A 12504-nucleotide genomic window follows, 5' to 3' on the forward strand; every position below is an offset into this window, starting at 1 on the left:
TATAAATAGAGGGTGAAAGTGTCAGGGGAATTACTGGGTGAAATTGAAAACTGGAGGAAAACGATGCTTTGGCTTTTGAAAGGCCAAAAGCCAAAGTTTAGTTGGCAGAACTGAGTCAGTTACACATATTCTTTTGGAGACATGTTAGTATGAATTTGTAGATTAGATGTTAGTTGACACTGACCTTAGATGACAGCAACGCCAAGAACTGTAGGACGTGTTGAGATGAGATTATGATGATAACATTCTTGTGCCTTCTCCAAAGTAGAAAACAAGATAATGCATTTTGTGGCCAGTCTTCTCTTATTTATTACTGATTAAATGACGGAGCAAAAAAGTAAATAAATAAATAAAATTGTTGCACAGCAGCTATCCCTGAAATGTAGCCTGATCAGTAGGCTAATAACTACAAATAGAAGCACCCTTTATTCCTGATTTATCTAGTTTATTAATGGCTAGATGACTGCACCGCATGACACACATCATTGCCGTCGTTATCAGAAGAGCTTGTACTCAAATGTCTCTTGCTTGGATCACATAGAGTTGGTTTTAGTATATTCATATAATTTATTTTTTCAGCCTCATTTATTGATAATAAGATAATCTTTTATATGTATGAGGTCAGTGAAGTGATGACAGTTTCTTTCTCTTATTTGTCTCTTTATTCAGCGCGAACACACACGACTGGACTCGATGGTGTTGCTGCTTATGAAGCTGGACCAGTTAGACCAGGAAATTGAGAATGCCCTCAGCGCGACTTCCTCCATGGGCAGCGATCCCACCCTCCACCGGAGACATCACCTGGTACATCTGAGTAGTTTCTACTGCAAGCCAGAAATTAACCTGCACTAATCACTGCATGTTCCCCAGTGGCCACTAGGGAGCATTATTCATCTGTCTCCTTGCACATAACTGATGAACTGTGTTGGGTGTCATGCATGTGCAAAACCATATTCCTGATCATAGAGATACTAAAAAGTTCAAGCTCAATTTAACTTTTAGTACAAAATGTAAATACATTTCACATTGACATCTTTGTCTTTTACATGTGCAGGAGTTGGATTTAGGATCTGCATCGGCAGCATCACAAACCCCTCCACATCCTTATGTTCCAGCTGCCTCCTCCTCCTCAGGACCTGCACTTGCACTTGGAGCAAAACCGAAGAGTGGGGTAAGTCAGGAAGCGCTTATCATATCAGAACACATACAGTAAGTACCATAATTAGTAAGACATAAGGTGCGCCATTAACGTGGGAATTCTGCATCTAATGTGTTTTAATCTCACCAAAATACGTGAGGCATTGTTAGACTGAACACACACACAATCCAACACTGTACCATTTCTTGCCATAAGTCTTTACTTCTGCTTTGCCGTTTTCTTTACATTAACCTTCTGAAAACTGAAATTGTTAGTTGTGTCTCCAACTTCAAAGAAGAGAGGTTATTTATACAGTATTCACAGCTTTTTCAAAGTATGCTACATATCCTAGAAATAAATTGAATTATAATTATTAAAACTAGACCTCCAAATAAATTTGGATGATTTTAAGATCTTGAAGCATCAATTGTACATAGTTGTGGCTGTTCAAAGTGTTTTTTCTTGTGTGTCCATGATGGAACAATAGTTTTCTTGGTTTTTAGATGTGCATGTAGCTACTGTTCAGCAGATTTTTAAGTGGTCTGTGTAATACTTTTTTGTTTGAACAAAAGTTTATGTAAAAACAGCAAACACAGAGGGCACTCACAGACATGCACGTAGTGAATTTCCCAATTGTAGGAATGTCCCCCAGCACTCATGGCTTAGCCAAGCAGACGTTAAACCTTTATAATTAGCTGGTTCCAAACATCTAGACCCCTTCGCCCCAACAAAGGGGTCAGAAGGGGGGTCTGGGAGGTGAAAAGCCAGGGCAAGGGGGAGGGAGGGGGAACACACTTCAAGTGAGACGTGCGTCTTTAAACCCCTCGCTTGCTCACTTAATGACTTTGTCAGTCTTGCTTTTCCATTGCTTTCAGAATGAGGGCAAAGCTGGTAGCCAGCAGTCTGAGCAAGCTTTTACAATTCAGTTGTTTGATTTGAATTGCAAAGAAATACCTGATGTTGAGACACTTTATCTCGATGAAGTGATGCATAATAGTACAACGCTTAGTTTCAGACAGGATGCTTCTGTTGCAAAACAGTCCTCTTTTCTAGCCAGAACAAAAACACTGCATCCAGAAGAAACGTCATGATTGTTTGACAAAAAGGACGTCTTGCATTCCTGATTTATCTCTCTCAGTCCCTTCTTGACATTGCTTTGTCTTGTTTCACGTCACAAGTCTTTTGCCCTCACACTAAAAAGGAACATTTCTTGGTTGATTTAACTGGAACAGATCAACACACTCTATGATGTGTTATGTATTATGTCTGTGACCGACTGTTTCCACAATCTCCGTTCCTGCAGTTACCCAAGGTAACTCACTAAGCTTGGGTAAACATTGCTTTCACTGCACCTAATAGGAGGCTTTTTTTTTTTTTTTTTTTTTACAGTGGGGGCCCCTGAGGGGTGATTGATTGAGGCCAAACAGATGATGACTTCATGAAGGGGATTCTCAGTGGTTAATAGTTGTAGAGGTCTGCTGAGTCCTTTCAGACTCAAAGTTTTGTGACGCCCACTTAATCTTTTTAGCCAGACAATGCAAATCCTTTAAATGATGTAAACACAAGGCAGATGTGAAGCTATAATTCAACCAGGCATCACAGTTGTGTGTTGCACAACAATAAGTTGAGTATAACATGCAAAATATAATAGATTATTCAAGCACAGAATGAATTTCGCTTCCTGAGTTGTGAGTGTATTTTTACTTTATAATGTTAGATAACCCTTCTCCTCTCTTCTATATACTGTACATGGGTTAAACTGCACAAAATGTGTTTAGTCAGACACCTTTAGACAGTTAAGTTAGACACCTTTCTGACACATTGTTGACAAAAGCAGAACATTACAGGAATTTATTGAAGGGATTTGCACTTTCTGCATACAGTGAATACACACATCCAAAAAGATGAATTCATACACTGAAAACTAAATTTTGCACTGTGTATGTACAAAAATCATATTAAAAAAGTAGCTTTTTCATTAACACATCTGTTACAACAAACCTTATCTCAAGGCACTTTTCAGGTTAAGGTCGGGACCTTACAATATTATAGAGAAAAATCTGACTGTTCCCACAAAGCATTTGGATGTGTTGCCTTGAACATGTCTTGACATCAATCCTAACAGGAAGGTATTTCCACAGGATAGTGCACAACATGCTGTATATCTTTTTGGCAAGTGATAGTGAGAGCAACTATTTCAAAGATACATTAACAACAGCAATTTCCGCTGTTCATACTCCTTTACATTAACCAGTCCAGTGCAGTGAACATAAACGGAGTCATATGTGGACCTCTTACAACACAACCTTGATACTGTATATGTATAGTGCCAAGATAAATACGTCCCTGTGGAAGGTCAGTGAGAGGTTCAATTCTGAGGAAATCTGAGGAAGTAAATGATGCGTACGGTCGCCATGTGTAGAGAGATTGGGGTCTTCCTTGGAGAGCCCAGTGGTAGCTTTAGCAGAGCTCCTCTGCAGAGATGGGAGAGGCTGCTAGAAGGACCTCCATCTAAGCAGTGCTCTTTCAAACAGGCCTGTGTGGTAGAGTGACTAGACTTGAGTCCAGAAGGGAAAAGATTTTCTCTTCTGATAAAACAAACATATTACTTTGTAAAAGCTGTAAAAAGAGCTGTTACAAAGTAATGAATCAAAAATCTGAATACTTTTGTAAAATGAGAGTTCAGAGAATTAGCAAATTTCTGAGGTTTCACTTAGTCATTTCTGATTACTGAGTTTCGGTTTATATCCATTAAGAATTAAAGCTGTATCGTAGTAAAGTGTACAAAAAGATCTGAATACCTTATGGCTGAAAGCTATAATTACTGTGTGTTTTGTGCGAAACAGGCCTTAAACGGGCCTTAAAACTGAAGCATATCAGCGTAGAAAGTCTGGTGGAAAGAAATGTCTGTCTCATGTGCAAACGACTGGCTTGTGTGTACGTGTGTGTACATATTTTGATATCAGTTGTGTTTGTAGAGCCTGTGTGAACTGTGAAGTGTTTATCATTGCGCATTTGCATTCCTTCCATCTTATGATGGGGTTATGCAAGAGGCAAGTGTTATTACTGTCCACCTGACACCTTCTGGCATTCAGTGTCACACTTTGGTGTGACTGTTCCAAGCACATACTCATGCTGTCTTTTATGTAACCATCATAAATGTGGGTATGTGGCTGTGTAGATTGGCGATGAGAGGACAGTCACTTGGCTGGCATGTACGCTATCATTCACTCACCGCTGTGGATAAGACATTGGGTTCAACTGAATAGACTTACATGCTCCTTTGCTAGCTGAGCCGGTGGCTATTGTTAGCCTCCAGCAGGTGGCTGTTATTCTTGCATCGAATGTGGGGCTCGTTTTTAGCGGATGTTGTGCCACAGCAGGTGTTTTTTTTTTTCTTATGGTGGAACTGCTATTCTTTGCCCACAGTGTTTTTGTTGGCAGGTCTCTATTACTTGTTTAGTGTAGCAGGTGTCTCACAATGTTGTTTGGCTTACATTGTTGTGTGTGCAACAGGTGGGTTTTATTTGGTTTATTGACTGATGTGTACCTACTGGTTTGTCGACACATTATATTTAGAGCTGCAACACAGAATTATGATCATTATCAGTTAAGCTGTTAATTATTTCCATGTGGTCTATAAAAATTGAGAGCAGCTCAAGGTGACATCTTCAAATGTCTTGTTTTGTCAGATCTAGAAAACAGGAAATGTTTACACTATTAATGCTTTCATTACTAATTATTTAAAGAATTGTTAAGGTGTTATTATTTGTCACTGCAGTATTAGCTGTCTAAAATTAGACTTCAAAAGTGTAATCAACAGTGACAAACTTTAGTTGTGCATGGTATGATAGCCATTTATTGTGTGGCTCCATTTTTAGACCTCTGTGGCTGTGGAGGATGTGCCAAGCCACACAGCTGGGTGGAGGCTGCTGACCCCTGACCACCTTCCTCTGAATGTTACAGTCGGAAACAACATATCAGTCACCCTCGGCTCTTAGCATTCCCACCAGCAAGACGTACACTCCGAATCCCCTCAAGACCCCAGCTTGTGAATGAGGCTCAGACCGACGCTTTCTGTTAAATTTAGCACGGCGGCGTTTTTTACATGTCATGCAAATTGTGACAGGGAGGGCGCTGCCCTATACCAGCCCCTGGTCCTCTCCGTCTTTGGTAAACATTCCATAACAGGGCAACCTTTAACCCTTTGTTTGGATCTGTATTGTGTCTCCACGGCAACAGAGCTACAAACACAACATCTGTCATCTCCTTTTGCTGGTTGTACTGTTGTTTGACACCGAATTCAGAAGTGAATCCCTGAAGTTTCCATGTCTGGTTTTTCAGGGATTTTTTTTTCTGTGAGATGATTGATTTAGAGGTATTTTTATTTTAGAAAGTCGGAAAGGCTTTATTCCCTGTCACTCGGTTATGCATGTAGACACAGCTCTTTATCTGTCTGTGCTTTTGGTGGACAATAGAAGTGCTGTGGCTTGCGTGCTAAGGTCACTAGCAGATCTCTGCTCTGTCCTTCCTCTGCGTTCCGGTTTGGCAGCCTCTCAGTCCCCCAACATCCTCTGTCCAAACCACACCTTCTCAATGACCCACTCGGATAAAAGAGTCAATATTTTGCTACTTTCACTGCCTCCTAGTTATCTCTACATTTGCGCTCACTCTCTTTCATTCCCATTCCTTGGTCAATAGTCAACACCATATGTAACGGCCGTCATTATGTTTGCCTACATTCCACTCACATAAGACTGTAGTAAGCCGTAATGAGTCAGTGAGCTATGAACCCACCCGCCGTTCAGTCTAACAAGGAGTGCCAGCAGTGGCTCTGGTCATGGCCATGCTAGCCACTTTGTGTGGTGTCATTGTCCCCAAGGTCACTCCTCTGCTGAGCACAGCTGTAACACGGAGACAAACACAGACCTGCTGTGATTTTAAAAAAAGGGGGTGAGAAAAAAAAGAAAAGGCTTGTGTTTGGAGCAGGATGTGGAAAATGAAGTCCTCCTCCACCCCCACAAGGAAATCTTGTTTTTCCTGTCGATTCAAGGCTATAGCCTTTGCATAAAGCACTCCAAGAACAGGAGAGAGAAGGATATACTGAATTAATATATTGTCTTTATTTTGCTGTTGGCAGAGAATCAGCAAAAAAAAAAAAAAACTAAATCCAGCAAGTCCAAAGCAAAACAAAGCACACAGTCAAATAACACTGCAGTTGAAATTATCCACATGTATCAGTGTGACTCATTGTGCATACTAAACACTTAGTCAAAATGGATTTAGACTATGATATGCTTAATTGTTCCACAGAATGAGTTTTCTGTTTTAGCATCTCTGCGGTGTCACATAAATCTCCATGTCTACACCCTGTGCCCATCAGCAATCATCTCTGTGTTTGTCTTTATGACAACATTGTGTGTCATGTCGCCAAAATCACATCAACATAATCACCAGTGAGATTTACCGACTCCATATGGTTTACGGTACAGTTTTTTTGCTCACATACTGTAAATTACACATCCAGTTTAAAAGCATCACTCCACTGTGTTTGTTGCTAACAAGTATTCCTTGATAGTATTATGGGCACACACTGAGTCAATGGAGTTAAACTCAAAGCTATTATGTAAAAAATAGAGTAAAAAAAGAACAAGGAATAGTTGCTGGATGATGTTAACAGTAAATCTTCAGGGTAACTGGAAAATACAGGCATCTGGAAACACCCCTGCAGCCCGCTGATAATGAAGAGCCATAAATCACACAACGAGCAAACATACTGGATGCACTTTCAGAAACGCACACACACACATTCACAGATGCTGAAACATGTACACAGGAATGCTCTGTGAAACCAGGTGCAATTTAGGCAACACTCATTCAGGCTTGTGGCGCAGGGTTTTAATTGGGGCATTCAGCTCGAGCATGTGTTCACATTTTTGTTTGTGATTGTGTGTTTCCATCCGTGTTTGCCTTGAAGTTACATTACCTCAGCCAAGATACACCTAGGTGTCTTGCCCAATTAATCATTCGTTTTAATGTCGAGGAATGCGGTCTGCTCGTTAAGATGTTTGCTTTTCTCTCTTTATTTATCGGACCTGTGCATCATGTGTGTTTACTGTAAAGTTACATAGAGTTCAACGCTTTGGCCAGATTCAGTCAAATGCCATACCCTCTAAAGAAGATAGTCAAGACTTTGCATTCCTCAGCAAATGTTGCAAAACTATGACCTAGCAAGGTCTCGCCCACTGGTCCTTCTGGTAAGTCAATAATCTGTGTGTCTGCCACAGGGACCACTATGGGGCCACCACAGTCTTCTACAGAGGACAGTCTAATCCCTCTGTGTTGTTAACCCACTCTCTGCTTTCTCCCAAAAATGTCAGTGACTAATCCACAGGCAAGCATTGTTGATGCAGTCGGGATCATAGGGCTTATCCTTATTAACATTGGTTCATAAGCCACAAATTCAACATGGTGAGCGGGAACAGGTGACACATTTTGTCTATTAACCAGTCTAGTATGTGTGCAACAGTTGTTTGGCATTTGTTTCTACACATGTTACTTACAGCCACTTTTTGACATTTTAAAAACAAGGCTTGTCTATTTTCATCAGAATAATAGTCAGTGTATTTAGCAAAAGATGTGGAAAAAGAGCCACATCAATATATTGTCAACCTGGGATAATTTACTGTATACCTTTTTGTGTTGTTGTTTTTTTTTCAGTGGCTGTTTTACTCTCCATAAAAAAATCCATTTATCATTTCATCCACACATGTTTCAGCAAAGTAGTATACATATGAAACCATCCCATGAAAGTGGGATAAATGGTGTTTACCCTTTTATTCCCATGAAGTGGAACCACGTTTGGTTTATTTTTATTATAATATAATGAAACTTGCACCGACCATACCAACCTATAAGATGCATGAGGGGGATTCAATTGAATTCAGTTGTTTTCTCACTGTAATTGCAGATTCATTCATTAAAATCATTGCCTTGGTTTACAAATCAAAACACAAAGTCCTGAGCAAATGTTGTTGGGTGCATTAGAGGAAACCAACTTCTTTGGCAGAGACTAAAGATAAGCTGTTTTCATGTACGTACAAGTAAGTATCAGTGGAAGCATCAGGATTCTCCACCTGTAACAATGAGCTAAGAAGTGGAATTTGGGGATGGTTTAGTCTTCCTGTTGGGAGGAAGAGTCTTATGGTCAGACAAGTTACTAAGAGTTACTGTCTCGTCCGGTGATGGATTCCAAGGGCCAGTCAACAGTTCACAGTTTATGCTCCAGGGGCCCAGCACTAAATCCCACCAGACACTGCCTGAAACCAGAAGCCTGTTGCTTTGGCGTACTCTTGTAAACAAAGGCAAATGTGTGTGTCTGTACGTGTGTGTGCGAATCCACTTTTCTCACTCTCTCAGTCAACCACCCCATACAGAAACTCAAGGCTGAATGTGCGATTGAGGCCTCAGCTAGTGGTCTGCCTGTGTGCGTGTGTATGTGTGTGTGCAGTGTGTATGGGGAAATCATTAACCTCCTCACACAACTAAGGACTGAAACTGTACCCATAGCCTAACTTTTAGTCTGTCAGTGCATGTTACTAAGCCGTTTTTTGGGGGATTTTTTTTAGTGTCACCAAATTTTGTCTGGATCTATTTTCTTTTCAAATAGCTGTTAAATCCAACATCTGGACACTAATATACCCCCTCCAGAGGAAATGTTCCAACGCATCATTACACCAAGTCATCGCATCACTTCCTGTTGACACACTCCAAGTGTGACATATGGAAACTATTCAAATCTGGAACGGCAGTGAGGGGGGGAAATATGAGTGGTAGTGGGGGTTGGACTCAAGGAGAGGGCTAAAATGAAATTGTTTCCCACGTTTCCCTGCATATGTGCACCCGGGGGTCGACAGAGCATGGAGAAAAAAAATTCCTTTACAAGTGCAGGGCAGAAAGAGCACGTCCATGCCAGTCAAATACAGAAATGAGTTTCAGATAACATCTCCAAAGGCGCTGGACAGAATTGCACGTGCACTTACACACACACACACACACACACACACACACACACACACACACACACACACACACACACACACACACAAACAGACTATCGTCCCTCTATCACACACAGCTACCTTATACATCTAGTGCTGGAGCCGCCAGCTAACATGACCATAAGCCATCTGCACCAATTTAGCCATTTGTGTTAAGTGGTGGAGAAAAAGGTTTGGGTTAGCTTGAGCCCCCTAATCCTTGGCCAGCACAGACCCTGGGTGGTCACACACTCTCACTCACACACACGCACACACACACACACACACACACACACACACACACACACACACACACACACACACACACACACACACACACACACACACACACACACACACACACACACACACACACACACACACTGCAGCTGCAGTGCAGGAGGGGGCTGGGGTTGAGAAGCGGACAGTTCAGGTTAGTTGTGCAAGCGCTACATGCCAATGCCTTGCTTAGCATCTCTACCACACTCACATGTATACGGCCACACAGAAGCAGGATCCACAACTGAAAAACATTACCCTATTTTCTTGTCACTAATGATGAGCGAAAAGCAGATTGCTTGTGTTTCAACAAACTTACGCTGTGCAACAAAACTTTTTTGAAACAGTCAGGACAGTTTAAATTTCCAAAGATAACTGAAGATAAATGATCCTCAACACATGGAGAATATTTGTATCTGAGTTAAAGCTGTAAACAACATGGAGTCTCGGGTTTGAACATTTAAACAACATGTTGCTCCAATTACGTAAGAGCTGGAACAACACAGGACACAATACTGCATACTTGATACTGTCAGACAGACATGGATTCAACAACTTACACAAAATAAATGAAGAGGTAGAGAATTCTGACTTGTGATTGATAATAATAATAATAATAATTTATTTTTCAAAAGTTGATATTTCTCAAATGATGTACCAAGTACCAAAACTAGTAGTGTATTGGGAGAAACAGATACAGAAAACCCAGCCCTGTTTATTAATGTCAACACTTACGAAATCCTCACTGACACTGAAATAGTTTGTGGGAAACTTACTTCACTATAGGGTTAGGGTTAGTCTGGCTATAGAAATGGTAGTAATGACCCTACGGTGGTCAATCATGCAGGCACACATGCTTGTAGGGCCACTATACACATACACACATGTGTAAAGCAAACACATACCATACCCCCTGTGCCCCCACACAACCCACTTCCAGTAAATTAGTGGCAGTAAATGAGGCAGCTGACGCTTGTGTGCTCTGCAGACTACAGCTCTCCAGTGGACACCTGACACGGCCCGTACAACCTCACACTGGGACAACCTGCACTGTGGCAGGCCAGGGGGAACACAGGCAAACATGGGGGAAAATATGTGACCGAGGTGCTATGAAAACACTGGTACTTACTGGTACCCATTCATTCACATTCTTGTTAGGCTCCGTGGCCTCATACTCACATTTATTCAACTGTAATTGCTATTATGAGGGAAAACACATTGTGTGAAGGTGAGATTTACACTGTGTGTAAGTGACTTCATGGGTCATTGCAGGAACCCGTGGTGTGGTGTTTACACAATAGGAAGGGCGCACACTGGTGAACTGAAATGTCTTGTTAGTGCTAAGCAGACCTCCCATATTGATTCCATTATTCAAGGTTGTTCTCTCTGCAAGTAAATAAAGGAAACTGTTTTAAGATTTTCAGTTTTGAAAAATCTTTGGTACCAACATACCGGTACTGTGTGATGCTATTTTTTAATGTATCATGGGAAGATTGAAGGACAAGGCTGGTGTTCCTCCATGTTTTGCTTTATGTCAACAAATTATGTGAAAAGCTTAGGTATTTTTCAACTTTTCTATTTTGTCTTTGACTCTTAGCCCAAAACCCATTGGTTCCAACTTAAGACGTAAATCTCTACAAATGAGTCCCAGTTGGATAGTTACATATTTTGAAGGACCACAACACTTGGGTCAGTCCCATGAATGTGCTTGTCACTGACTGACTGATAACTAACTGACTGAAGAAGCACTGGTCAGCTGAATACAACGTGGCTGAGTGATCAGGTTATACAGTAGCATCCACCATGTTTTCCCCCATTGTCATTGCTCTTTCAAAGGGTTTTAATAAAACGAGCTGTGTTGACAACTTAGTTGCTTTGTTGCTAGATATACTGACTTTTCAAACCCGTTTAGCAACTTTATGTTCTCTGGATATTTATTTTTAATCTAGCAACTTTTTGGGAAAACCTTATGACCTTATGTGGATTATTAACTACTTTCTGTAGAAGACAGTTGTCAAATGGGCAGGGTATAATGGCAGCAGATGTAAGAGAGCTCCTAATTTAAGTGATCAAGTAAATATAGCCTACTTACATCTTTGGATTTTAGCAGTACAGAGTAGCAGGTTGGAAATGACATGTCACATTTCAGTCACTTGTTTCGTTGTCTGACAACAGAAACAGGTCATTACGTAAATGATCTCAGCTTTATTGGGAATTTGGCTGAATTAAAGCACTGTATATGTGCGCATAGAGGGTGGGAGAGAAGTAAACAGATAAAGAGCTGAGACCAGCTGACATTAAGCAGCTTGCAAATATGTAGTCCAGCCATGTGCTAGGTATTGAACTAGTCTCGTTAAAAAAGGCTGAGTAATTTCCTAAAACACTGTAGTTATTGTTTCAGAGGAATCAAAATAGTTCAGGGAGTACTTTCACATGTAAAGTAATGAGCTATTGAGTATTTATGGCAACATGGCATTGTATGTACTGTTGACTCAAAAGAAAAACGACAGTGCCTGACTGCCTGTATCATAAGGAAGGAGCATGGTCAAGACCTTTTCATGGTATCAGTTAATTGCTATTTTTAGTGGTTTATTACTATTGCTAGCCTCATCAGTTAAACTATAAAATGTGTTGATTTTGATTGAATAAGATAAACTGGAAACAAGTAAAGTGGTATTTCAATTTGAATGCTTATAACAAAAACAAAACAGGCTGTTGCTATTGTCTTGGCTGAATCTTACAGCATCCCCAGTGTTTTGTACACTGGGGCAGCGCAGCTCACACACTGCTGTGACTGAAAAAGCAGAGCTAATATTACTTGAGTGCAACAGCTGAAACAGCACTGAATATAAATCCATCTCTGATTTCACCTCACTGTTGTTGTTCTGTTTGTGCTGGTGATTTAGTGACAGTGGAGTGAGTGGGAGTCTTCGCCTGTGGCTTCTCCCCAGTGTCTTTTTTTTGTCATTAATCGCCAATAAATAGTAAAGCTATTAGTCCACAGAGGGACTTCTACACACTATGTATTTGAAATGTGACCTATGAAAT

At 40.8% G+C, this 12504-nt stretch overlaps 1 protein-coding gene across 2 annotated transcripts in view; it reads left to right on the forward strand.

Annotated features, from left to right (window-relative positions):
* The window catches only part of dlc1 (DLC1 Rho GTPase activating protein), an 84791-nt gene that overhangs the window by 14649 nt on the left and 57638 nt on the right, over positions 1-12504 (forward strand). For both annotated transcript variants that reach the window (XM_083975740.1, XM_083975741.1), the window contains exons 3-4: positions 670-804; positions 1055-1171. In XM_083975740.1, coding sequence (XP_083831866.1) covers positions 670-804; positions 1055-1171 — 252 coding nt within the window. The remainder of the gene's footprint in view (positions 1-669; positions 805-1054; positions 1172-12504) is intronic.

Source organism: Trachurus trachurus, assembly GCF_905171665.1.
Source record: "Trachurus trachurus genome assembly, chromosome: 1".
Taxonomy (NCBI): Eukaryota; Metazoa; Chordata; class Actinopteri; order Carangiformes; family Carangidae; genus Trachurus; species Trachurus trachurus.